Source organism: Netta rufina, assembly GCF_964035555.1.
Source record: "Netta rufina genome assembly, chromosome: 5".
Lineage (NCBI taxonomy): Eukaryota > Metazoa > Chordata > Aves > Anseriformes > Anatidae > Netta > Netta rufina.
The window spans coordinates 1,608,486-1,635,994 of record NC_140128.1 but is presented as its reverse complement, the minus strand read 5'-3'; the positions used below and the strand labels follow the sequence as shown (position 1 = coordinate 1,635,994).

Sequence of the window (27,509 nt, the reverse complement as noted above, 5' to 3'; positions counted from 1 at the left end):
GAAGAGCTCAGTGAAAGCTGGAGGCTCCTTGGGCTTTCAGCTGGTACACACTGCTTGACTAAACTGCATATTGCACCATCAGAGCTCACCAATTTCATCTGCTTTCTGATCTTTATCATACAGTCCTGGGCTTTCTAAAATAGAATTTCTTATGCTTTTCCTATTCTAGTCAGATCTTGTGATAAAACTGAAATTTAACATAAGAAATGTTACTCTTTTAGCAATAAAACACTATTTAAAGTGAATTATAGGTGACATTAAGATTCCAAAAGAACTTGGGGAACTTAGAGAGTACTTAGTGGGATTTTAATAGGACTTAATATGGGTATTTCAGCATTTCAGGGGACATTTGAAACTTCCAATCTTCTTATATTTCATATAAATGACTCATTATGGCCATCCTATGTAACTTCTATGTGATCATACAACATAAGACTATCAGGTGAAGAAGAGTTAAGATTTGAACTCAGGGATCCACAATGCTGGGGTTAACTACAGCACTTACCCATTAGGTCTAAGGTCAGGCAGGGGCCTGTCCAGTGGCAGGCGATCACTCAGGTAAGCATTGTAGCCATAATACTGAAATTGTTTAAGTGCAATACGTCTGTTTTCAGGACTGAGATCCTGGCCCCAGTGAGCAAAGAGAGACGAGTCGGTAAATGCCTCAGCAGGATTTTCTTCCAGTTTTGGTGGAGCTTCTACAAAAGACAAAGACAAAAACAAACAGTTTTAGACTTTCATTCCAACAGGCTATAGTGCACATTACTTTAAAAGGTATAACTTTTGGAAGAACACCACACAGAACAGCAAACACTGCCAGCTTATTGCAGCCTGTAAGTCTTCACGTACCATGCCCTCACAAATCTCTAGGGGCAGTATAACTGTTAGTAGTTGAGGCTCAAAATTTAATATTCAAAATACAGCTAAGTTAAAAACAATTATTTTCCATCACAGTAAAACTGACAACTCTAAATGACTTAAAAATTAAAATAAAAATCTCTAAATTAATCCAAAAGAATTCTTATCAGACAATGAGATTTTTTGGTTTTGTTTTTGGTTGGTTGGTTTCACATGCAAAGGTGAATTATTTAATTTCAGCCTGAATTATCATGCTAAGGGTAAAATTTTGAAGGGAAATACAAAGAAAGAGAGAGTGTGTGCAGGATACACAACATAGCTGCTGAAATCTGTATTAGGTAAGTTATTTGAAACTACAGAGTCAGCATAGAGAAAAAAATCGCTGCACTTAGCATCCATGTTTAAATAGCAAAACAGTTTCAGTCACACCATATTTTTTTATACATTATTTTTTATTTTTATAGTCCGGTTTATAGTCTATACAAATTTTTGGTCTGTACTTTGATGTGTGCAATGATGGTACTAGAATCTTTACTCAGCAACAGTTATGTAATTATAAAAATGCTTTTGTTCCAAAAGGCTACATCTCTGGCTACTATACCAGAAGAGAAGACAGGAAGTGATATGCCCAGATCTTAACTTCTGGTACAATGAAATCACAGCATGCCTTCTCAGTATATATAATTGCCCAAGAGGTCTAATTCAAGGTGACTTATAACAACACCATTTCATCCAGACAGACAACCCACCAGTTTTTATTCAGGTGACCATACAATCAAACCAAAAGAACTATGTGTCTCTGTAAACAGTTTATAATATACAGTACTCTATTAAAGAAATATCAAATGCCTCACTGGACCCTGATTTGTCATTGTAAATAGTGTCTCACAAAGAAAAAACGTCTTCCTTTTCTGGATGTCTGAACTATAAATAGTCTCCATATCCACTAACCAACTAAATAAAAACTCTTATTTCTCAAGCTGTATTCACAAATCATAACCCACTAATACTGGTCACACAGAGACTTAGGACAATAAAAGTGAATCTTCAGATAACTGTCAAATGTGTCCAAGAGGCAGAAGCTTCACTGACACCATGTCCAGAGCCAGTAGTATATCATTCTCGGCACTCACAGTCACCTACAGACCTGACCAGTTGGCTTAAATCTAACTACATAAAAACATCTAAAGAGAACAGTTTATATAGTAACAGTATACACCACTAGAATCATGACTTCTGAAGTATGCCAAGAACCACATTCTTTGATCTCTTACTAAGTAGAACACAAAATAGAAAATCATAAATTGAGATTAAGTTAGATGTTTGAATCATTCAAGATATTTTCCTTTTTGCCCAAACAGTACTGGCAGGAAACTACTGACAGTTGTTTTCCTGCATTACATTCCAGTTTCTGTAAATATAGAATGTTTCTTTACTTGTCAAGTACTGTTGTACAACCTGAATCCTGGAATCAGCTCCATTTCTTCAAAGATGAAATACATGCTAAATCCTCAGTCAAATAGGGAAACTACTCTGTCAGGCCACATAAATGTTACAGAGTAGAGATTGCGGTTTGAATCAAAGTCTGCAATGGAAATTAAGAAAACTTCATAAATTCAGATCTTTTATAGAAGATCCTAACTTGAGAAATGCAGAACAGCTTTTAAATACCAGTCCAGAAATCATAGCACTGGGAAAGCCACAGACACCTCTGCTGACTACTAAGTGACTTCCACAAAACCAACTTGAATTTACACAAATAATGTCACAAACTATCTTTACATCTTAAGAGATGCTTAGATCAGGTGCAGCCAGTAGAAATTACTGTTGCTCAGCACTTTTCAAAAGCATATGCATACATGCTAGTCAAAAAAAACTATGCAAGTATTTAGCTTGTGTGTTAAACACACACCTAAGTTTTCTACTGAAACAGAGACTTTACAGCAAACAGGATTCAAGGTATGGTCACATTTACAGATTTACAGTCACATAAGCACTACTAGACATGAATTCTATAGAATGAGCTTTTCCAAAGGGTAGGAAGGATGAACAACCTGGGTTTGGGGGACACAGAGAATGGTATGGTGAAATAACATTGATTTTAATAAGAAAAAGTTAAAGAAACAAGCAAAACAAAACAAAACAAAAAACACAATCAAACAAACGAACAGGACACATCCAGAGGATAAAGGTTCTGCAAGACAAGCCCACAAACCTGTGCTGCCACTTAACAGGTGGAAAGCTTTAAGCTCCACATGCCATCTTCCCTTTTTCCTGGACTTTCTATTCTGATTAGTCCCTGACTCCTGCTAACAAAATGTTACTCCCACAAACAATCCTGGTATTTATTTTTCATCTATTAAAAGATTAACGTACAGGAGTGACACTTTTTTTCTAATGTCCATATCGAATTAACACATTCGAGGCAGAAAAAAACCTTGACGTTACTGTGAGGGTGGTTCTTCATGAGCAGGTACAACAGGAGCAGCCACTCGCTGCCAGGCTGCCCATGCTAAGGTCAGGAACCACTCCTCACCTCCTCCCAGGTAATGGTTGGACCAGATAATCTTTAAGGTCTTTTCCAAGCTTAGTGATTCTATGATTCTAAAGGAAAAGTGCCATTAATCTGGATTTCTCCAAGTCAAGCACAATTTTTCTGAAGTCTTTAACATCTATATTTATAATTATACCTACGGCAGACAACTGCCTGATGTAGGATACACCCACATGCCAACCGCACAGCTATGCCCCAAAAGAGGTCTAAAGAAAACTGAGACTCACTGTAAGAGCAGTGCATGGCATATGCATTTGTATCTGCAGATAAAGGGGAGATACAATGATAATTTTCCATGGATGGATGGCCATCCCAGCAACAACTGTCTTCACAGAACTGTACTCACACATCTGCTTGATTTTATCTAATAATTTTGTGGCTGAGAGTATCTCCTAATTCTTGCTGCTTTCTGTTTGAAAAAGCATTCAGTAAAATCCAGGTTGTATCTGCAAGAATAAGATTTTCAAGTGATGGATATCTATGAATGTAGTTTTACAAGGTCTAAAAAATACCTTGTTAAACACAGCCACTTTTTGTATGCTAAGTAAACATTATTTCAATATATTCTACTACAGGAAAAAAGCATTACCAAGAACCTTCAATTAGAATTTCAATCAATGGAATTAAGCATGCATCTCTGATGACAAAGCCTTTCTTTCCTTTATTTGGCTGAAAACCCTTGGGGAAGTGCCTTTATTCAGTCAGTCTCTCACAAGAAATAAAAACAATTATTATAAGGCCATGAGCTGCCTTTCGACTACTCCACTAGCATATTTTATATCTTAGTCTGTGAAAACAAAAAGTAACCGCAGTCTCTGTAGTGAGTTTATGTGGCAAGGTTTTGGTAGCAGGGAGCCATAGGGGTGGTTTCTGTGAGAAAGATCTAGAAGCTGCCCCATGTTTGGGAAGGGCCCCATTGCTTTCCAGAGCTGAGCCAATAAGCGATGTTGTTTTGCGCCTCTGTGAGAGCATATTTAAGACAGGGGAAAAAACGCTGCGCCACACAGCAGCTGGGAGAGTGAAGGGAGTGAGGAACGGCCTTGCAGGCACCAAGGTCAGTGAAGAAGGAGGGGGAGAGGTGCTCCAGGCGCCGGAGCAGAAGTCCCCTGCGGCCTGTGGTGAGGACCATGGTGAAGCAGGATGTCCCCCTGCAGCCCATGGAGTACCACGGTGGAGCAGGGTTCCACGCTGCAGCCCGTGGAGGAGACCACGGTGGAGCAGGTGGCCCTGCACCGACGGAGGCTGCCGCCTGTGGAAGACCCCTGCCGGAGCAGATTCCGGGCCGGACCTGTAGCCCGTGGAGAGGAGCCCACGCAGGAGCAGGTGATCTGGCAGGAGCTGCTGCCCGTAGGGGAGCCAGGTTGGAGCAGTTTGCTCCTGAGGGATGGACCCCGTGGTACGGACCCATATCTGGAGCAGTTCTGGAAGAGCTGCTGCCTGTGGGAAGCCCACGCTGGATCAGTTCATCAAGGACTGCATCCCGTGGGTGGGACCCCACAGCACAGGGGACGAGAGTGACCGAGAAGGAGCGGCAGAGAAGAAGTGCTGTAGACTGACCATAACCCCCATTCCCCCGTTCCCCCGTTCCCCTGCCGCTCGGGGGGAGGAAGTGGAAGAGGGTGGATGGGGAGGAAGGTGCTTTTGGTTTCTTTCCTTTGTTTCTCACTTCTCTAGCTTGTTAGTAATGAGCGATATATCTTACTATCTTCTTATGCCGAGGCTGTTTTGCCCGTTACAATAATTACTGAGTGATTTTCTCATCCTTATCTCAACCCTTGATCCCTTTTCACATATTTTCTCCCCATTCCTCTTTGAGGAGAGGGAGTGAGAGAGCAGCTGTGGTGGAGCTCGGCTGCCCACTTGAGCAGAACCACGACAGTCTCACAGCCAGTTCTTCTTACCACTTATTTCTACCATTACAGAATGATGATGGGAAGCTAAGGCTCAAAGGTAAGCCAGTAAGTAGTACTGCCTGAAGCAATACTAAGGTAGGCACATTTATCTGCTCAGTTATTACTAAGAAGGAAAGATCAGTTCCATTTTTCCTGTGGGAAGAAAGCTTATCATCCACAGCATATTGCTGTATATGTTAACATTGGGTCTTTCTTCGCTACATTGACTTTCCACATCATGCAAAGAAGAGCAGTATACACAGACATAAGGCCAGTATTAACTCTTGGCAGGCTGACACTTTGCCCCTAATTCAATTGATTTAATGAATTACACAGATGTCAGATAGCTGGATACCTGAGCTGTGGATGTCTCCTTCCCGAAGCTTCTCCTTCCCAAAGCTGGTCATGGGACCAGTAGGGGTTTGGTCACACACTGTTTAACAAGTCCAGAAACCTCATAGCTTGTTTTCCATAAGTATCTGTGTGTCTTTAGCTCATACTTTATGGATCATATTTACTAGTTACTCCATTAATCTTAATACAAAATGTATTGCTTCATTTGACCTCACTGATGGCAGTATCCAATATGAGTACTCATTGTCCTCTTTCTATCGCTCATTACATCGTATGTCAGAGACATGGAATCAGAAGATACTGATGAAAATGTGACATGAAACCAATTCTCTCCTAGTAACAAAATACACTTTTATTAGCAATGGAAGAAAGAATGAACTTGCATTAACCCTACCCTTGTAATGAAATACATACCCATACTCTAAAGCCTTTGCTGGCGTATTGGGTACAAACAGCAAGATTTTTTGGTGGGGGGTTGCAGGAGGTGGAAGAGGTCAGGTGCTGCCCTGTGCCAGGCACACATGGCTCCCCAGCAGCCCCACCACTGACCAGAGTTATGCTATTCAGTGAATTGGCAGCACCTCTGTGAAAACTTATTTAAGAAAAGGCAGAAAACAACAAGGGTGGGGGAACAAGGGTACAAGGGAACAACAAAGAGAACAATGATGGAAACAAGGGAATGAGGAAAGACCAAGATCAGAGCAGTAGGAGGTGCTCCACAGCGGAGCAGGTACACCCCCAGAGGGCCTGGAGCCCATGAATAAGCTCATGCCAGACCATAGCAAACACAGAAGAGGGAAGGAGCAGTGGAAGAGAAGGGTGAGAAACAAGTTGCAGCTGAGAGAAACTGCTGTGCACTGATCCTGACCTCCTTTGCCATCTGCTGCCTCGCTGAAGGGATTGAATGAGTTTGACAGCAGTAACAAGGGGACTGGTGAAGAGTCTGAAGTGATCCTGAGTCTGGGAAAAGGAGGAGAAAAGTTGCCTTCCCCCAGTTGTTTAAATGTTTGTGGTCTTTGTTTCCCAATACTCAGGTCAGTAATTAAATGTTTATGTCAATTGGCAGTAAAATAATGCTTTCTTCAGGCAGTGTACAATGAACAAACAGAAAACAGAAATGCTTATCCATTACTATTACCAAGGAACTGTGGGCAAGCAATTGTTAGAAGCCACAAAAGACAAGACACACCTTAGCTACACATTTAACTTACTGATCTCAATTACTATAGCGTACTACTTCATCCCTTTCCCTCCTCTCCATTCCTTTGTTACCTATTTATAAGCTATGTTTATTTTGTTAGTTTTCCCTCAATACACATTTTTCTCTGGCAGTTTTCATAAGGCAACTAATACAACTGGTACTCAGAGAACAAGATAACAAAAAATCCGATCAGGTGACAAGGAATTCAGGAAAGGCTTTTCTTCATTATCACCAAGCGTATTTATGGCATCATTTGATAACAGCTAATCAGGGCAAAGGAATCATGCTCCCCACCACGAAAATGCAATTATTTCCAGGGTGATACGGGACAACCACTTAACTTACAACAGAATTCTTAAGTCATCAAAGGAAAGAAATGAAGACTATTTTATCCAGCTGTGATGGTAGAAGTTTTTAAGCACCTTGGCAAAATATAGTTATATAATTACCATTTGCATCATGTAATTATTTAATTACCTAGGGTTTTTTCCCCCCCCAAAAATGTGTATCTTAGCCTCAGAACTACAAATGCCATCTCTAACAGCACTGATGCATCCATTATGCAGTGGTTTACAGCAGTGACTTTCCTTGAAAGACTTCCTTCAGCTTTATTACCAGTATAATTTTATGTTGATGCAACATATTTCCTGTATATCTGACACGTAAATGCTGTTCCTGTGCATTTACGCTTCCTTATCAAGATTTACAAAAGATCATCAGAACTTCAGTGTCTGCTTCAAAGTTCTGATGGCCTTAACTGGTTATTTAATAATAGGCCAAGTAATAACATTAACAGCTGGGATTTAGTAGATTAAAAAGCTAAGGGATATCACTATTCTTATCTAATTTCAGTCGTAGCTAAGGCACAATGATAATAAAGCATCTATAAATCTTCTAGATTTTTAAATCAAATTAGCATCTAAATCTATAATTGGCACTATGGCTGTTTGCATTGTATCATGATCTATTTGCGGATAATTTGGATTATCAGTTGCTGTCAGTAATACACTTATTTTCCTTTTTTCCCTTCTTACTTATTTTCCTAAGCTGTATATTGCGTAAGTTTTCTCCAGTTTATGATCAATGCTACATTGTCTCTCTGTGGTGATATATTTTTTCATAATTTCTCATGACCACATTTCCCTGCATTTCCACTATATAGAAACATTCTATCTATTACTAACAATTTCTGCTACCACAAGGCCTAGAAGTAAAGAACCCAGATCAAAATATATAACAGAAAATGGCAGCAGAAAGGTCCATCCCTAATGACAATTGGGAATTCCGGTGTAATGCCATATGCTACAGCAACCACATGAATACGGTTCTGCATAATGAACTAGTAAGTTTTGTAAACCAAAACAAAACAAAAACAAACAACAACAACAAAAACCACTTATATAGATATTGCATACCTTAAAAAGCGAAGTCTTTCTTCAGACTAGCATTGCTGAGAACAACAAACAGGATTAACAAGCTTGCAATATAAAGGCATGCTGACATTGTTACCTATATTCCGATAATAACCTCTCAAGCTTATTAAGAAGCACTCGTTTTTCTCACTTCATTCAGATTTCTACTTTTCTTCCTAAAAAAAGGTTACTGTGAACAGCTTTACAATTCAGAAAAAGGATCAAGCCAGAAAATGGCTGCAAAAATAGTTACAGATAAAGTTTCAAACATAATTTTTATTTTTACTAGACTGTAAGATTTGTTGTGGTTCTACCCCTTATTCTACTGCAGATCTTCCCACGAAAGTAGGAACTTCACATCAAAGCTTTGCCATTATAAAATGTCTTCCACGTATCTGAATGGCTTTACAAAATGTACCATGTAACCTTATATCTGATTTGAGTAAGTGCCAGTAACAAGAAGGGATAGAGAGTAAGTCAGCAAAAATAACCCGATCTGCAAAAATATCCCTGTGTCAGCTAAAGACAAGCAGACATCAATAATTGAGCAAAGCTAAACATAGGTGTAATAGGTTGCTTACAGAAAAAAAAAAAAAAAGAGTTAGAAATGACGTCAGGATTTAGGCAGAATATTCAGCAACTACATTTTTTGAAACAAGGGATAAACTTCTAAATACTTTTAAGAAAGAATACTGTGGTTTTGGAGAAACTAAAAGAACTGACTTTGCTCGTGACATCAGCAGCCTTCAGATTCTCAAAACAATTGTGAGGAAGTGAACAGCAACTCTGTGTGTTAGATTGTCTCTGCTCATACTTTTGGAATTACTTCAGGATTTTAAGTGTAGACCTATTCACAGGCCTAATGGCCTCAGAAGAGACATTGTGCAGTTTTATGGATAGGGGAGTTATGAAGCCATGAACGATCATATCAGGGGAAAAAGAAACAGTGACATGATCATTTTTGTTAAAAAAGACGTAAAAGTTTAGAACATACAAAGAGTTTGTTAAACATGTGCTGATTGCTACAAAATGACAGCTGGATTCCACTATCATTTACACTAAAAGTTAGAGCCTTACAAAGGAAGGTTTTCTTTGTTTTGTTTTTTAAAGCAATCATTTTAAACATAAAATACAGCTAGATTAGGGAATTAATTAAATTTATAACTAGAAATTCAATTCTAAACTGAAATAAAATGCAGGAGAAAAAGATGATGAAGCTAAAAAAAACTACAATCACTGTAGATCTTCTATGACTTCAACATGAGAAGCAGTATTGAAAAGGGCAGAAATTCACAAATGAACTTCTTGCAAATGTGCTAAATCCATACAGACAAACAAAAGTGGAACAACTTCCCTGATTTTTAATTTGTTATCTTCCTTGCAATATAAAACTCAAAGCTATAATAAGCTATAATTTGTTACAATTCAGCCATATTGTGTTTTCTTCCTGTCTTCTTTCCACATCTGGGGATCATCTTATGGTAATCCCACAAAAAGCACAAGCAAAACAAAACAAAACAAATAGTGGAGAATCAATTCTGAAATGATCCAAGAGCACAAGAATTTTCTACTTCTGTTTCCTTCTAACAACAGGGTGTGCCATACATCCTGAAGGGATGCTTATTGTTTAAAGATTTAACAGTTCATTTTGTCCAAGATGAAAACCAAGTCTCTTCGAAAAGAGTTGTTCCAGTCCTTTTAATGATGCTCAACAGTACTATCCTACAACTTAAGCCAAGGCAAAGGAGTGCTGAACCCACTGCACAGCCTCTCCAAATACATCAACTTCTTCCTGAGTTACCGAGAAATAACGTCAACCACTGAGTTAGCCACAGTGCTTCGTCAGAAAGCCTGGTCTTCAAGTTATGCCTATCACCAATATGGTCAAACCTACTCAGTGGGGAAATGCTGACAAAATCAGATCTAGACATGTTACTGAAGAAGTGCACCTCTGTTATGCTTACTGTAACTTAACTGCATTTGCAGTAATCTTTACAAAGGAGAGGACTGTACCCAGCATTAATTGGATCTTTGCTCTCCCATTTTTGCTTCCCTGGAAAGATTCTTACCCAATGTGTATAACTCACGTAGGACACACACACGTCAGCTGCTTGTTATGAAGCCACTCAGGCAGCCATGAGAAAATGCTAAGGGCAGAGAGGTTTGTCTTGAATCCTATCTCACAATGACTCACATGCTTCCTGCTGCAAGGAAACACCTTCTTCACTTGCAAATCACAGCTCTGACCACTCTCCTGGATTTATGTGACCAGGCATTCTCTTTAAAACTGTCCCCTAGGCCTGACCTCCCTTTCTAAGCAATTTCGAAGAACATAGGAGTATGGAATCATAGAATATCCTGAGTTGGAAGGGACCTGTAAGGATCATCAAGTCCAACTCCTGCCACCACACAGGTCTACCCAAAAGTTTAGACCATGTGACTAAGGGCACAGTCCAGTCGCTTCTTAAATTCAGACAGGCTCGGTGCTGTGACTACGTCCCTGGGGAGCCTGTTCCAGTGTGCAACCACCCTCTCGGTGAAGAACCTCTTCCTGATGTCAAGCCTAAATGGTGTCAGCTTAACACCATTCCCGCGGGTCCCATCACTGGTATTTACAGAGAATAGGTCACCTGCCTCTCCACTCCCCCTCATGAGGAAGCTGTAGACCGCAATGAGATCCCCCTCAGCCTCCTCTTCTCCAGGCTGAACAGGCCCAGCGCCCTCAGCTGCTCCTTATACGTCTTCCGCTCTAGGCCCTTCGTCATCTGCATCGCCCTCCTCTGGACACTCTCCAACAGTTTCATGTCCTTCTTGTACTGTGGTGCCCAGAACTGCACACAGTACTCGAGGTGAGGCCGCACCAGCGCAGAGCAGAGCGGGACAATCACCTCCCTTGACCGACTGGCGATGCCGTGCTTGATGCACCCCAGGGTACGGTTGGCCCTCCTGGCTGCCAGGGCACACTGCTGGCTCATATTCAACTTGCTGTCAGCCACAACCCCCTGATCTTTCTCTGTGGGGCTGCTCTCCAGCGTCTCGTCGCCCAGTCTGTACGTATAGCCAGGGTTGCCCCGTCTCAGGTGCAGGACCCGGCACTTGCTCTTGTAAAACTTCATGTGGTTGGTGATCGCCCAGCTCTCCAATCTGTCAAGGTCTCTCCACGAGGCCTTTCCACCTTCACCCGTGTCCACAACTCCTCCAAGTTTGGTGTTGCTCAAAACAAATTTGCTCAAAACATGTTCTAGTCCTACATCCAAATAATTTATAAAGACATTGAAGAGGACTGGCCCTGAAATGGAGCCTTGAGGGACCCCACTGGTGACCATTCGCCAGCCAGATGTGGCTCCATTAACCACAACCCTTTGAACCCTGCCCATCAGCCAACTGCTCACCCATCGTATGATGTTTTTGTTAAGTTGTATGCTGGACATTTTGTCCAGTACGATCCTATGGGAAACCGTGTCAAAAACCATTGCTGAAGTCAAAAAGATCACATCAGCTATTTCCCTTGGTTGACTAAATGGGTGATCTAATCATAAGAGGAAATCAAATTTGTTAGGCAGGACCTACCCCTCATGAACCCATGTTGGCTGGGACCAATGACCGCATCGTCCCCCAGGTACACTTCAATGACTTCAAGAATCATCTTCTCCATAATTTTACCAGGCACTGACATGAGACTGACAGGCCTGTAATTGCTAGGATCTTCTTTCTTACCCTTCTTGAAAATTGGCACAACATCTTCCTCTTTATCCAGTATTATGCATTAAGAGCATCTCTGTATGATACAAACCATCCTGGTTTACTTCTCTCTCATGCATAAAGCGATCTGAATGCACATCAAAGCTGTACTGGGACTCATGACAAAGCTGCTTAAGCGAATGAGAGCACAAGTCCTGCTGCTGATTTGTACTGGATAAAGATCTAGAAGAATATTTTAAATAGTCTATTACGGGATAAATTCTCATCTCAGTTACATAAAAATGGATAGGAGTAGAATCTGGTTAAATTTTAAAAGCTGCCAAAAGATACCACAGTTACATGTATATTTCATGCAGTTTCACAAGAGGCTTTTCTACTGATTCTTCTATTCCACTGTGAAAATTGGCAAATTCAAACCTGGATCCTACAGTTTATGTATTAAACACAGGAGTGCGTTCAATCCTAGACAGGTAATTTCTAATCCTAGCTATCCTAAATAGAAACAGAATCATACAGGAGCATTTGCAAACAACAGCAAAATGATTAAAAAACTGAGGTTTGAAAGCAGATTTACACCAAATTTGTGGCGTACCTTTAATAATGGAGAAACAGACACTTTATAATTATCTAGACTACTAGGATAGATACCAGACAAATATAGTCTGATAAAACACCAGAGAGCTGTACGACATTTAATTTTGAATTTACACATTCCTTTTAGGAATTGCTATGCATGATAACAGATTTTGTTAATCTTGAAGTTATGTCCAAAATGAAACACAATGCTGTTTTCTTGTTCATTTGTTTTCTTGTTCATTTGTTCCACTTGCCCAGCAGGTGTTTGAAATCTACAGTGCTTGCAGGTTAATTACTGATTAATCTTTAGGGTGGGATGGGCTAATTAAACTCTATTTGAAAAAGAGAAAAATGAACAAATCATTTCACCAACAGGCAGCATATTAGCTGCAGTGTAGTAGCAAGAGAGAAGCAGCTAACTCTGAAAAGAAGACTTTGAGAGCATCTGATGTTACTCTGGAATAACTATTCATCAATGAAACCAAAGATTTTCCACATCCACAGCGGACATAATTTCTTTTAATAGTAAATGAAGAATCTTAACAGTTTGCTTCTAATTAGTCTTCTCTTTCGGGAAAAAGTTGCCTTTTAATAAAGTGTCAAGGCTTAAACACAGTTTAGACTGACAAAAATCTGTAAAGGCTCCAGGAATTTTGGAAACAAATACTAGCTTGTGGCAACATCAGAGAATTAATTTATTACCTGGAAAACAGAATATTAGAAATTAGATATTTTAGTTCAGTGTTTTGTTTTCCTAGAGCTGTTTTCTAAGTACAATCTCTGAAAATTGAATAATTATGAGATAAATTGAAGCCAATTAGAAAGCAGAAGGTAATTTCCCTGGAAGGAGAACTAAAGCTCACTGTGTTAGTCCTAATCATCACCTCCAAATCTTAAATGGAGAAAGAAAAGCCCAACACAGTGCTTTTCATTGTAGAAATTTCATTTTTCACTGGGGGAGAGTGATCCTGCAAGCCAGCTGAGGAGGCATGGCTTTCTCCTTGAGCTGAGTTCCAGTTCAGCTGGGAACACTGTTATCCATCTCTATTTCTATCTGACTTTAGAATGCGCACGTGGGATTCATGTCTTCACACTGTTAACTCAAACTTTCTCAGTGTGATCTTAACAGCAAAAGTTATGTCAAAACTGTTTCTCTCACAGAATCACAGAATTTCTAGGTTGGAAGAGACCTCAAGGTCATCGAGTCCAACCTCCAACCTAACGCTAACAGCCCTCCACTAAACCATATCCCTAAGCTCTACATCTAAACGTCTTTTGAAGACTTCCAGGGATGGTGACTCCACCACTTCCCTGGGCAGCCTGTTCCAATGTCTAACAACCCTTTCAGTGAAGAAGTTCTTCCTAACATCTAACCTAAAACTCCCCTGGCTCAACTTAAGCCCATTCCCCCTCATCCTGTCACCAGGCACGTGGGAGAATAGGCCAACCCCCACCTCGCTACAGCCTCCCTTGAGGTACCTAAAAAGAGCGATAAGGTCACCCCTGAGCCTCCTCTTCTCCAGGCTGAACAAGCCCAGCTCCCTCAGCCGCTCCTCGTAGGACTTGTTCTCCAGGCCCCTCACCAGCTTCGTCGCCCTTCTCTGCACCCGCTCAAGCACCTCCATGTCCTTCTTGTAGCGAGGGGCCCAAAACTGAACACAGTACTCGAGGTGCGGCCTCACCAGAGCTGAGTACAGGGGGACGATCACCTCCCTAGCCCTGCTGGTCACGCTGTTCCTGATACAAGCCAGGATGCCGTTGGCCTTCTTGGCTACCTGAGCACACTGCTGGCTCATATTCAGCCGACTATCCACCATCACTCCCAGGTCCTTCTCTGCCTGGCAGCTCTCCAACCATTCCTCTCCCAGCCTGTAGCTCTGCTTGGGGTTATTGCGCCCCAGGTGCAGGACCCGGCACTTGGCCTTGTTGAACTTCATGCAGTTGACCTCAGCCCATCGGTGCAGCCTATCCAGATCCTCCTGCAGAGCTTTCCTACCCTCAAGCAGATCGACACACGCACCTAACTTGGTGTCATCTGCGAACTTACTGAGGGTGCACTCGATGCCCTCGTCCAGATCATCGATGAAGATATTAAAGAGGACCGGCCCCAGCACCGAGCCCTGGGGGACGCCACTAGTGACTGGCCTCCAACTGGACTTGGCTCCATTCACCACGACTCTTTGGGCCCGGCTATCCAGCCAGTTTCTAACCCAGCGAAGCGTGCGCCAGTCCAAGCCAAGAGCAGCCAGTTTCTTGAGGAGAATGCTGTGGGAGACGGTGTCAAAAGCCTTGCTGAAGTCAAGGTAGACCACATCCACAGCCTTTCCCTCATCCACCCAGCGCGTCACTCTGTCATAGAAGGAGATCAGGTTCGTCAGGCATGACCTGCCTTTCATAAAGCCATGCTGACTGGGCCTGATCGCCTGCTTCCCCTGCAATTGCTGCATGAAAGAAGAAAAGGAATCACCTGTCCCATACTAATATTTAGCCAGTGGCCATTGTCTGAAAGTGGTTAGCAGGCATATGAGGGAGCTGGACATTTAGCTCAGGGTCACTTCTGCATTGTAAGATAACTAAAAGAAAAAAACGTCTCCCTTTTAGCAGCTTAATGCTCCTAGACTGCAAGTTCTGTGCTATGTTATTCAGGGCCAGTCACCTGGCCAATGGTTACCCAAATACTACTGAGAAGAGACAGAAACTGATACTAAGAAAACTCCTTTACTGTCATCTACCTTAGTTTCCGAACAGTGGCCTGCTAAAAGGTTCAGCAAAGGAGTGCTTTTGACTGGTATTAGCCCCTCTCTGCAATGTCCTTCTGTCAATGGAGGAGTTGAAAAACACAAGCAAGGAATACTGACAGACCTCTTTCACAGAACTCGCATAAGAGTAGTTTAACCAGAATCAGAAAACAGCACGGTCTTGTGTGGTTTCTTCTCCAGTGATTCTTGTTACAGAAGTCTCCATCCCTCCCTGGTAGATTTGTGCTCTTATGAAACTTTCTTATCAACTGCTCAGCCGAAGACCTAGTAAGTTATGGAGCAACTGTAGATACCAGATCTCTAATTATTTAGCTCCTCAGCTCCATCTACAGTCGATGGAGCTTTCTTTTTTTTTTTTTTTTTTGTAAGTAGAATTTTCCATTGTGTTCATGATGCATTTTCTGTGTTATTTTATTCTAACCTATTCTAACCTTCACACAGAGAGTGCAAAGTTGCTTAGCTATCAAAAAATCTCCGTAAGATTAAAGAAGTGCCTAGACCTCAATGTAACAAGGTATATCCAAGATAGCCTGTTACTCTTGTCTTCAGTATTGCATTGCACTGGAAACTAACACTGAGGGTAATTTTCTCCTGTTGCTCCTGATAGTATCTTTCAACAGTAGTAAAGGCAGAAGAAGATTTAATTTTCTGACTAAAACAATTCCTTCGTTACCTTTGTGCAAGTTACAGAAAAGGCAAAATATTTTCCCTGTGGATCTCATCTTCCCCCAGACAAGGATAGTACTACTTTCCCTGCCCTCCATGACTATTATAATAATACAGTTACACTTCTGAAATATTCAGTACCACCCATCACTGAAATGCCTTTAAAAACACAAAAATCCTTTCTCCTCTCACTAGTGAAGACATTAAGTGCAGCCATTTTTCACAAATTCTCCTACATCAGCAGACAGTTTGCGTCACCAACGTGTTCAATTACTTGTTCTCTCTGCCACAAGAAGTTAACACTGAAGATGTTCACTTCACTATTTCCAAGCCACCTGTCTCTAACACACTTTGTATTACATGGAGCAGATGTTTACTACAGTTCTATTTCTTTAACCAGTAGCAGTAGATTTGTTTTGTGTATAAGGAGATTAACTAGATTTTCAAGCCTCTTTAGAGCACGGAACACAAGGACTATTTAGTATTTCAGTAGAACAATTTTCCCTGCGAGGAGACATGTAGACTTAGATATTCATTGTCTTACAGCTTGATAAAAATTTGGTTCTATGAACAGAAAATGTTCAAGTGTCATCAGGAGGATATCCATTCCCAACTGACCTAATCATACAGCATGTTAAGAAGCAGAAAGGCTAATTTTCCATTTAGAATATATTGCACTCAAATCATTTTGGTCAGGCAAAATTCTTACTTTAACTTACACCTTTTAGCAGTAACAAAATGTTGTCTTTGCTTAATTACACAGCCTGCTTTACTCCTCTCATATCCCATTCCCCATTTTTGTTGTTTCTTTGCTCAGAGGTATGCAAACCATCTGTGCATCTAATATGGTCTAATAACTATCTGCAAATCTGTTCCCCTGAAAGTGACATTACCAAAGCTGGAAGGCCAAATATTACCAGCTGCTTGCTGGAGTGCAGGCTTGCACACAACAGGGCCTCTGTGATTTGCTTGCTTCCTGGCCTGATAAGCAGACAATATACAAAAATATCTTAAGACTCCACAAGTCCCATACTTCTGCTCAGGTCAAACATACCTGTTTGTTTGTTTATTTTAAAATACCATAGGATAGTGTTTGAATTTAAATGCCAATATTTCCAATAGTTAACTCAGTCTCTCATTTCTTTGAAAGACTGACCAGTAGACATCAGACTCATGTGGAGAGAACTTTTTAAGATTTTCTTTCCACTGTCTTTAATAAAGCCTATTTTAAATGCAAACATTGGCACTTACTCTCAACATTCTGTCCAGTACATTTATTTTCTATATATGCTGCCCTTTGGCACTTTGCTCATATCTGATTTTTAATTATTTTCCTTTAGGGATAAAAGGAAAAATCATCATCTCAAAAAGACTAATAAAAGTGTTATCATGCGTTCTTACAATGCTAGGTCAATAAAGCTTTCCTGAACGTTTACTGACAAGCTGGTTATATTTTATATTCATGAGACTTGCATAATATAAAAACATATGCTTAGTCTTATTGCTTCTTTTATAAGATAAACTATTCAGGATAATGAAAGAAATTCCAGGGGATTTCTGCTCCCCACCTCAAAGAGGGACATTCCATAGTCAAGCAAATAAAACCTCAGGCCACAAACAAACAAAAAATTAAAAGCACATTTATAGAACCTCTGAAAATATCTGTCCTGATTTACCTTTCTACACCGTTTTCTCTTAGATTATGTGTTGGGAATCTGGTTTTAAAAATTATGTTTTTAAATACAAATGAAAGGGAGGGAGTGAAAGAGGGAGGGAAAGGAAGTCATCTAATTTAAACATACTCAACCGATTCAGAGGAACCTAATTTCACCTGTTAGCACTCACATTCACCTGTTAGCATTCACAGCTTCCTACCCTTAAGAAAAGCCATGTTGAATAAAACCTGATGATAACTTCTATTGCACTTGCATTTCCTATTAATAACATTAATCCCAGTTTAACCTGAAGTATCTGGATATCGCTTAGTGTATCTCTTATAACATATTTTTGCCAGCATAGGGAAAGTAAGAAACAGAAGACAGGTAAGAGCAATAAGAAAAAGAGCTTTCATTACATTCCCTGGCATAGACTAGCCAGCAAAATTCTGTATAAATCTCTTTTCTCTTGGAGTAAAAGTACACTCTGCCTACCAGTGTCATTTCTTCTTCGGTTTTCAGAAATGACTACTCAGAGCCACTTATTGCAGATCAGTAAGTGCCCTTGCTTCTTTCAGCTCTTGCTAATCTTTAAATAAGTACTAATTTAAAACCACACTTTTGAAGAAAACAGCACTTAATAAAGAAGATAAAATATAAAAGGATGTTGGAATTCCTACATTCTTTTTATACTTAAAAAGGACTGCTTATTTCAAGAATACCAGTTAAATGAACAGCTTTACATAAAGTATTTTCAGAGTACAACTCTGACAATGAGATAAAATATACCTTCCTCAGTGGTAATAAGACATACTGACAGAAGAAAATATGACTTAAAACTATAGTGAAACAACTACTATGAAACAGTTTCCCAAAACTTTGGTTCATTTCCTACTATGATCCCATCTTCCTGATGCTCAACTAGATTTCCAGACATGAAAAAACCTTTAACATGATCAGCTGTTTGTCCTCTAGTCTTACTTGACAAATAAAATTAAGTAGTTTGGATTTATGTTAGCTTCTTCACAGAATTTCCATTTATAAACATAGAATTCAAATTTCTTATTTAATATTTGCCATTAGAGAATGGCAAATAGCAGGAGAATGAGGAAATTAGATTTTATCTTATTTGTCATATAATTATATTCAATGTCACTCCTCTTGCAGGGATTTCAATCTGCAAAATTTAATAGTTCATTATTATATTACAGCCACTGCATCTCAAATAGCTGGTAATGACCATATTTCGAAACCTGTAAGCATCCATTTGTTACAGTTCTTTTCTTCCCACCTTCCACCTGAGCTACTTCCAGCTAGTCCGTGGAGGGGGGAAGGTATCAATAGTACTACAATTGCAGGGCAGAAAACCAGCATCAAATCATCCAATATGCCAAACATTCAGGTAGATGTTTCCAACCATACCAAATAGATGGCTGTGTATCTTTTGGTAAAAATTTATCTTAGACTCCACGTGTATTGTTTAAAAATAATCATACAGGTCAGGTCCTCCCTCCCATCTCTTTCATCTTTCCAATTATTTAAAAGAATGACTTTCCCTGAAGGGAATTAGCTCTGGATCTAAAATATTAGTATTTCTTTGATGTCAGATAGTAACTAATCTGTACTCTACATACTAAATCAAAACAGCCTCTATATAAAGTCAAGCACATAAACATAGCCAGTTGAGCTTGAAAAAAACACCTGGATTCCTCTGCTCTGCCCCAATATCATTTTTCACCAGTTCTTCCTCAGAGTAACTTCCATACTGGTTGCTACAATACACAGAAATGTTTCTTCCATGCTACTTCCTGGAAAACTAGCTCCAGAGATGTTAAGGCCCCACAAAGACAGCTGCTATTTCATCATAACTGCTCTTGATTCTCTATGATACATTCAAGCAAAATCAGAATTGCTTCCAAGGTCAGGGGGGCTGTCTGCGTTACTATTAAAGATCAATACATAATTACGCAAAGTCGTATCTGTGGATTACAGATCAAGAAAACTAATGACTCTGCTGCAGATTAAAGGAAAAAAACCCTGTCTGTAATTTCTGTCTGTAATTTGTGTGTAACCACATATGCAGACCTGATCCCCAGTCTTTATTTTAACAGCAAAAAATGAAATTTTTTGTCAGGGCTTGGTGGGTCACAGAATCATAGAACCACTGGATCATGAACTCAAAGAAAGGTTTGGCTCGGAAGGGACCTTAAAGCCCATGCAGTTCTAACCCCCTGCTATTGGCAGGGACACCTTCCATTAGACCAGGTTGCCCAGGGCACCATCCAGACTGGTCCCCAGTTTCCATTCAGACAAATATTCTTTGATACTTGAACTTTCCCTTTTTGCAGCTTATTCTGCACTCAGTTTTTAATGCTAATGATTTGTATTGACTTATGTTTTCCTATTGCAGCCCTAGCATAAATTTGTTTTTTGAAGACTACTTAGTTTACAGAAAGTGATTTTGCAAAAATGCAGCTTGTAATTCTGCATGTGTCTGAATCTGTAATATGTAGAAAAAAGTGACTATCAAGTTGCCATTACTACTTCCTATGCACTGTTACGACCAACAACCTTGCTGAATGTTAGTTTCTTGGTGATGCACATTTCCATCAATGCTGAAATGCAGTTACGTCTCAATGTGGGAAATAGGGGACATCAGGTAGAAAGGTATTAGAGACCTTAGTCTAAGCAAGGAAACTACTGTAACCAGAGACACTGGGGAAAAAAGATCAGATGAGAGCCACAGGAAAATAATCGGTTTTATTATTTGAAACAAAACCAAAACCACTCATTTTTTAAAGCAACATATATTGGTGGCCTATTATATGCCAATTTAACTACACATAAATTTATGCTTGAGTGATTAGGTGTATCATAATCTATTACAACAGTCTACTATTTAAGAAAGTTGTTCCTTCCTAAATTTAGAAAATGTAATTTGGAGCAGATAAAGTAAGGTATAACTGGAGCATTCCTAAAATTTCTACAAATAAAACATTTTTCTAATCAGTCTAAAATCACTGAAGCAAATACATTAAGCAAGCATTTAGATGACACACAGAAAGGATTGATTATTTGGATGAAAATTCAAAAGCTTCTAGAAAAATCTTTACTCTTTCTGTGAAATTAAATATCAGATTGTTCTCTTAATAAATGGAAGACTTCAAGAAAAGCCAGTGAGAAATTACTGAGGATTTAGATTAGGTTTTATAATTCTGCCTCCAAATTTGGAAAGCAGTTCACATTCCTAATAGCCAGCAGAAAGATGAAACTCATGACTTAATAAGGGCGGTCTAGGCAGTAAAACTGACTGGTAACTTTTACATCAAGAATGCTCTCTGGTGACACACTACTGATGGTGGTTTTCATGTCAGTGGCTACAGAGATGCAAAACATGCACAAGCCAAAGATCTATCTGCAAGGGCACAATATCAGATGTATACAGTACTCCCCAGAATACAAAGGAAAAGATAACTTGATTTTAGTAGTTACTGAGTGCAATTATCTATTCTGTACCTTGCAAAAATTGAAGTGATCTATTAAAAACAAAAACAAAAACAAACAACAACAACAACAAAAACAGTATGAAAAGCATTTTCCATGAATTCGATGATGCCATTTATGCTTTTTAAGAGCTTGTAAAGCAACTTGTGAAACCATGTCTCCCATACTGAGCAACTTGGTGATGATGCTGACACATAAGCTTACTAATTAGCACCTACTCTGCAACTGCAGCTATGTTTTGTTTCTTTTTAAATGTCTTTGTGAAATAGAAATACCTAAGACACCCCTATGCTGTTCTCCACCTGCAGTTAAAACATTAACAGGCTTCTTAGAGAAGCAGTTGATGCCCCAGGCCTGCCAGTGTTCAGGAGGCACTTGGATAATGCCCTCATTAATGGGCTTGGACTTTTGGTTAGCCCTGAGGTGGTCAGGCAGTTGGACTTGGTCATCTTTGAAGGACTCTATCCAAGTGAACTCTCATTGCCTTACAGTCCAATCCATTCTCTTCCCTTCCCTTCCATTCCTTCCTATGTTCATTAGCTCTTAAAAGACTTTTAAAGTCTTTTACGACTAGTTTTCCCACACAGTATTATTGTTAATTTACATTACTCATTACATTGACACCTACTGTGGAAAAGTTTCATAGTTTTAAAGATATGATATGGTAATTAAGAAAGCAAAGCTCCATTAAACACATGATGTATTCTGGTACTTTCCTATAGAAGTTGAAACAATTACATTTTCCCCCAAAGAGAAGGGAAGCTTCTTTTATTGTCCTTCAGGCATTTCAGTGAAAAGTTTTGCCTGTTCTATTTTTAATTTCCACCTCTGAATATGTTACGAGGATGCTCCATCATCCCATCATTATTCCACCTACTCTGCAGTTTCCAGTTCTACTTCACAGATGAAATATTTGTTTACAAATTTCCTTGCTCACTAACCTGAACCTCATTCCTCCACCTGAAGCTTACCTCTTTACAGTTACTGGTCTCTGCTGCAGTTCTGCGGCCCTTTTCACGGTTCTTTCCTTGATTCTCTTGCCAGGTGTCCCATCTCCTTTGGAGTACTGCCTGTTCCCCCTCTAAGGGATCAGGATCTTACTTTGATACCTACACTTGCTTTGTACACCACACAGTACCTATACTGGATTTGGAAAGGGCCTGAGATTTCCAGTGGCACAAAAACAACACAGGAAGATGATAAATCCTCTCTACCAAGTACAAAGGGACTCTCACACTACTCCCTCCAGCTTAAAGAAATCACTTCAGAAAAGCCCAGGCTCAGTGTGTAAATCACACAAAGAAGACACATTGGCTTCCGGTTTCCCTTCAGGCTCTGTCTCCTGTGACTGCTCTATCCCCTAAAGGAACCACCAGAAGAAAAAAAAAAAAGAAAAAAAAAGCCCTGTTTTCTTCAAGCTCTTGTGCTGATTCGTGCCATCTGTAGTCCCTCCTTACATACACAACATTGCCTTTATTTCCACTATACCACAGGAACAAGGTGAGGTGTAAGGTGATTAGGATACCAGTTCTGTCCAAATTGCCAGAACACCTTGCCTTCACACACAAACAGAACTTTTGGGGCACCAATATGAAAATCCCATGCAGCTTGCTAAAACAGCTTACCAAATTCCACAAGACATGCTGGACCAAATACAGTAGGAAAGAGCACTGGGATGCTTGCTAGAGGACCAGTTCTTCACTGCCATACTTTTTTTTTAAATGTATTACCTCTACTGATTAAGAACATGGGAGATGATTCATGCTTTATTATCTGCTTACTTGCATAGCCTACACTCTTGCTAGAAAACAAATAGCTTCCAAGAAGCTACAGGCCAATCAGAAGACTGACAAACTGAGAAAAAAATTCAGCAGAATGAATTTACTCACCTTCCACAATACATTCCTGCTTGTGAAGCTGTGTCACAAATAAACATCAATTTGCTAGGGAGGCAGAAGAAACTGATGCAGATCGGAAACTATTAACTCTTCCAATGCATCTTAGAGGTCAACCAAACACCGAGAGTGATTTTGAGATTATTTCGATAGCTAGGTAACCCTTCTGCAGGGAGCTGGTATAACAGCAACAGAAGCGATCACAGCAATGACACAAGCATTTAACAAGCAATCCTGTTTTCAGAGAAGAACACTAATTGACATTTGTGTGACTTTGTGTATGTCAAACTTGCTGGACTGGATTCAGTTTTGATCCTTTCTACCCATAATCTATCCATAACAACAAAACAAGTGCAGTGCTGTGCTAGAACATTTGCACTTCAACACACTAGGCTGAATTCACTTATTATCTGCAGCATTATTAAATCCTCACTGTTCAGTGACTTGTTTAGGAAATGCATTTTGGCAACAAGTGCTCAGAGGAGCTCAGAGATTCCAACACCCTCTTTACAGTCACAAGTACCAGGACAGACTTGCTTAGTTTCTCTTCATCAAACATACATGCTAGCTATCTCTATACAGCTCAGCTGTACTTGTGCTCCTAATGACATCCACTGGGAGCAAGAAACGCACAATCTCATCCAGTATTCCCTCCAGCAAAAAAAAAAAAAACTAAGACATTGATTTTCCAGTTGAAGCTAAAACAGAAGGTTGCCTCAGTTTCCTATCCAATTTCATCTTTAGCAAAACATGAGTGCTTGCATCTTTACAGCTACTAACCTCATCACTCCATGACATTAAATATTACACAACTTTCTATTAAAAATGAAAAATAAACTAGTTATCTAATTCTTAGCTTGTCCTTTAGTGGTAAAATATCATCCATCATGTGTTCAGGTAAAGAAAAAAATTGTTCTATTCAGGATCTATTTTCTAAAACTACAGGTAAATTTGGCATGTAATTCACATATTTTAAGTGATCAAAGCACATAAATGTCTTCAGCCTCAAACTGTAGACAAAACGTTCCAAAAATGAAGCCTGCAGTTTCTGCTTAGCTGACTAATAATTAGCACTTGGCAATAATTAGCATTGATAAAGCAGTATATTTAAAAAGAGCTGAAACCCTTTAAATAAATAATGTTTTTAATATGGTCTGGAAGAAGGATTTTTCTAGTTTAGCTTTTCTTTCTCCTGGTATTTATGTTGAAAAACTAGCCTTCACCAGAAACAGAGAAGAAATGCTGAAAAAGTAAATGAGATACAGCAACTGGAATGAAAGAGCCTCAAGCACAATGCAGCTGCACCTACCTAGCAGCTCTCTCCACAATCTGTTGGACACTGCAAGGCTATCAAATCAAAACTGAACATCTAAGAAAACTCCAACGGTTCCCTCCATACTTGGAAATCAAACTGCTAGCTGGGCCGACGTGCGTATTCATACAGTTTTGTAGGTGCTGCGCTTGTTTAAAGCATTGTAATCTGCAGTTTTAAGAAGATCAAATGGAGTAACACACAATTCAAAAGATTATCATCAGCTCAGAGTGTTTACAAAATGGAAAATGAGTTGCGAGTAGAGGAGGTTATGAATTATACAGTGTTTCTTGATTTCACATGCTGAAGAATAACCTCAATCAGACTTCTTGCTTGCCTGTAACAGAAACTCTGGCTCTGCTTCTTGACAGCCACAGACAGTAACGGACAGCCCCATTGCAGCATGTCTTTCCAGGAATCCAATGGCATGTGCCAGCTCCATCCTGTCCCACATTCCCCTACCTCAACCAGCAAACACTCAGCTAGGCCCTACACCCCTGAAAATCTACACTAGGTCAGCCTCATGAAACATCATACAGCGGAGTTTATTAGGATGACCTGGGATTCCAGTCAGCACAACTGTGCACCCCTGTTCTTAAAACACCTTCTTAATTATTATACATATAGATGTGGATTTTTTTTCTTGTTGTTTGGTTAAAAAACAAACCAACAACAAATCACTTCCCCATCCCTAGAAGTGCACAGAGGAGCACACCAAGACAAGGTAGTTTTGCTGTACAAAGACCACATGATACATACAGCTTGTTCTACTCCAGCTGCGCTTTACCCATGCCTCTCTCATCAAGAAAACAAACACTTGAGAAACATGACAGATTTGTGATATATCCCTTCCCAACCCAGTAGATCAATACAGATCAACACTCCATAGTTATAGACATTGGAATAAACTTGCAGAAACACCTCTGAAAGCTGAACAGCTCAGAGGCTGAGTATGCATCCATTCTCTTTCCAAACTTTTTTTTTTTTTTTTTTTTTTTTTAAAGAATAATTCATGATTCCAGACAGGTTGACAACTTATTGAAAATGGTTCTTCTTCAGCAAAGTGCTTATTACTTACTGTGTACCGTCTTTATTACATTGATACTGACATTTAACACTCAATAAATCTGCAGTCATTTCATGAAGCTCTGCTTTACAGATAAACTCCAGACTCTTCCTTTTCTTTTAATATTTGCTGAGATTTTCCAGGAGCAGGAGTTCCATATCTGGCACATCATTAACATGCAAGCCACTTTCAAGACAAATAAAGAAGAAAGGTAAAATTTTTTTACCTTTCAAAAAATTTTGCAGCTCTTAACACACAAAATCCCCCCCAAAATGGGAGGTTCAGGCTGGATATCAGGAAAAGGTTTTGGACCAAGAGGGCGATTGGGCACTGGAACAGGCTCCCCAGGGCAGTGGACACAGCACCGAGCCATCCAGAGTTCAAGAAGTGTTTGGACAATGCTCTCAGACACATGATCTGATTTTATTGTATTTTTGGGTGGTCCTCTGGGGACCAGAGCTGGATTCGATGATCCTTATGGGTCCCTTCCAACTCAGATATTCTATGATTCTATGCAATTAAATTGCATGCCATTCCATTTAGCTGTAGTTTGTAACCTCACCGTTAACAGTCCTTATGAACTGAGGGGAGAAGACTGACAGCAGTCCCAGCCAGATTTTCTGGTGTAAATTCACCATGAGTACTGACAGGGAAGGGTCAGGGGATGCTACTGATTGACAGCTGTCTCTCTCCCAAATGGGGTGACATAATAATTTCTGAAGCAAGGATTGCTGCACAAAAGCAATACTGTATTGCCCAGAAGGCAGAGCATCAGTGCATAGTGGTTAGAAGGGTTCTGAGAGAGATGACTTTTACACTCAGACTCAGAATCCTTTTACCCCAAGGGATAATGCTCAAATGACTTTCAACTGTCAACAGAGCTCCCTCAAGCAGAGCACTACAAAGGAGCTAAGTACTTTGAATTCACTCAGATAAAAGAGGAGAACTTGGCTCTCTTAAGGTGGGAGCACACAAATGATTCCAGCAGGCTTTTTATTCAACACCTAATTAAGTTACTGACAACTGTTAACAGAATTAAGCCACAGAGGCAATTTCCTCCCATGTTTTTTTCATTTTCTTCTAGATGCAAAAAATAAGTTACATACAGTTAATTTGAGCTACACTAGATTTTTAGAGAGGCCAAAGAGAATAAGGGCATGAAACAAAGGGTCTGTCCCTTTCAGGGGGTAGTCAAACGATCCCTTCTCTCCTTTTTTAAGACAGGCATACAAAAGGTCAAGAGACACAATGGTGGTGGAAGGTGTTTGCTGCCCCTCACAGAGCACAAAGCAGTAGGATTTTCATTAATTTAGAAAGGAATGCACTGCAAGAGAAATGAGACCACTGAGGGATGAGCAATGGAAGCTGCTTAAGGATTACTTCCCCCAGGTGGTTAGGATTTGGAACAGGGGTGGCAAACCACACAGAGCAGAGATTAACAATGTCAAAGCCAGGATCTCCAGGTCTAACTAGAACAATGACCCCCTCCAAAAAAAATAAAAAATAAAATTAAAAAAAAATAAAAAGAGCCCCAAGCAGAAAGAGAACTGTAGTGAAATTAAGAAAAAGTCCAAGTGTGTAATCAGAGGAGGATAGGGTAGGGAGCCAGCTTCCTCAAAGAGGTGTGAGTTACTAGAGTAACAGAACTTTATTGCTAGCCTGCAGAGTCAAACAGGGCTGGATGACACCATACCAAAATGCAGTCATTATTCCATGATACAGGAGAAGGGAAGAAGGGATTTAAATCTTCATTTCCATTGATTACACAATACAGAGACTTTTTTTTTTTTAATAGACTATAGTAAAAGTTCTACTGCTGTCTCTGAACCAATAGCCTATTTGAAAGAAGCTTCAGCCTTTCATCTTCTCTATCAGTTGGGAATCTGAAAACCACACTTCTGGATTCTCAGCTGTTGGAAACTGGCATGGCTCCAGCAACAAAAACAGCCCAATTCTCACTAGGACTGCAGATGATTTGACCCCTTCACATACAGGACAACACTGAATGAAGAGTGAAATGTGACAGTTGATGAATTCCTTGGGGTTAGCTTCCTTCCAACTCAGAAATGGAGCATATGCAGTGCTTCATGCATGCAGTGTTTG

General features: G+C 39.9%; 1 protein-coding gene across 3 annotated transcripts in view; it reads right to left on the bottom strand.

Annotated features, from left to right (window-relative positions):
* GALNT18 (polypeptide N-acetylgalactosaminyltransferase 18) overlaps positions 1-27,509 on the bottom strand; it is a 218,533-nt gene that overhangs the window by 112,234 nt on the left and 78,790 nt on the right. For all 3 annotated transcript variants that reach the window (XM_084287712.1, XM_084287713.1, XM_084287714.1), the window contains exon 3: positions 506-698. In XM_084287712.1, the coding sequence (XP_084143838.1) occupies positions 506-698 (193 nt within the window). The remainder of the gene's footprint in view (positions 1-505; positions 699-27,509) is intronic.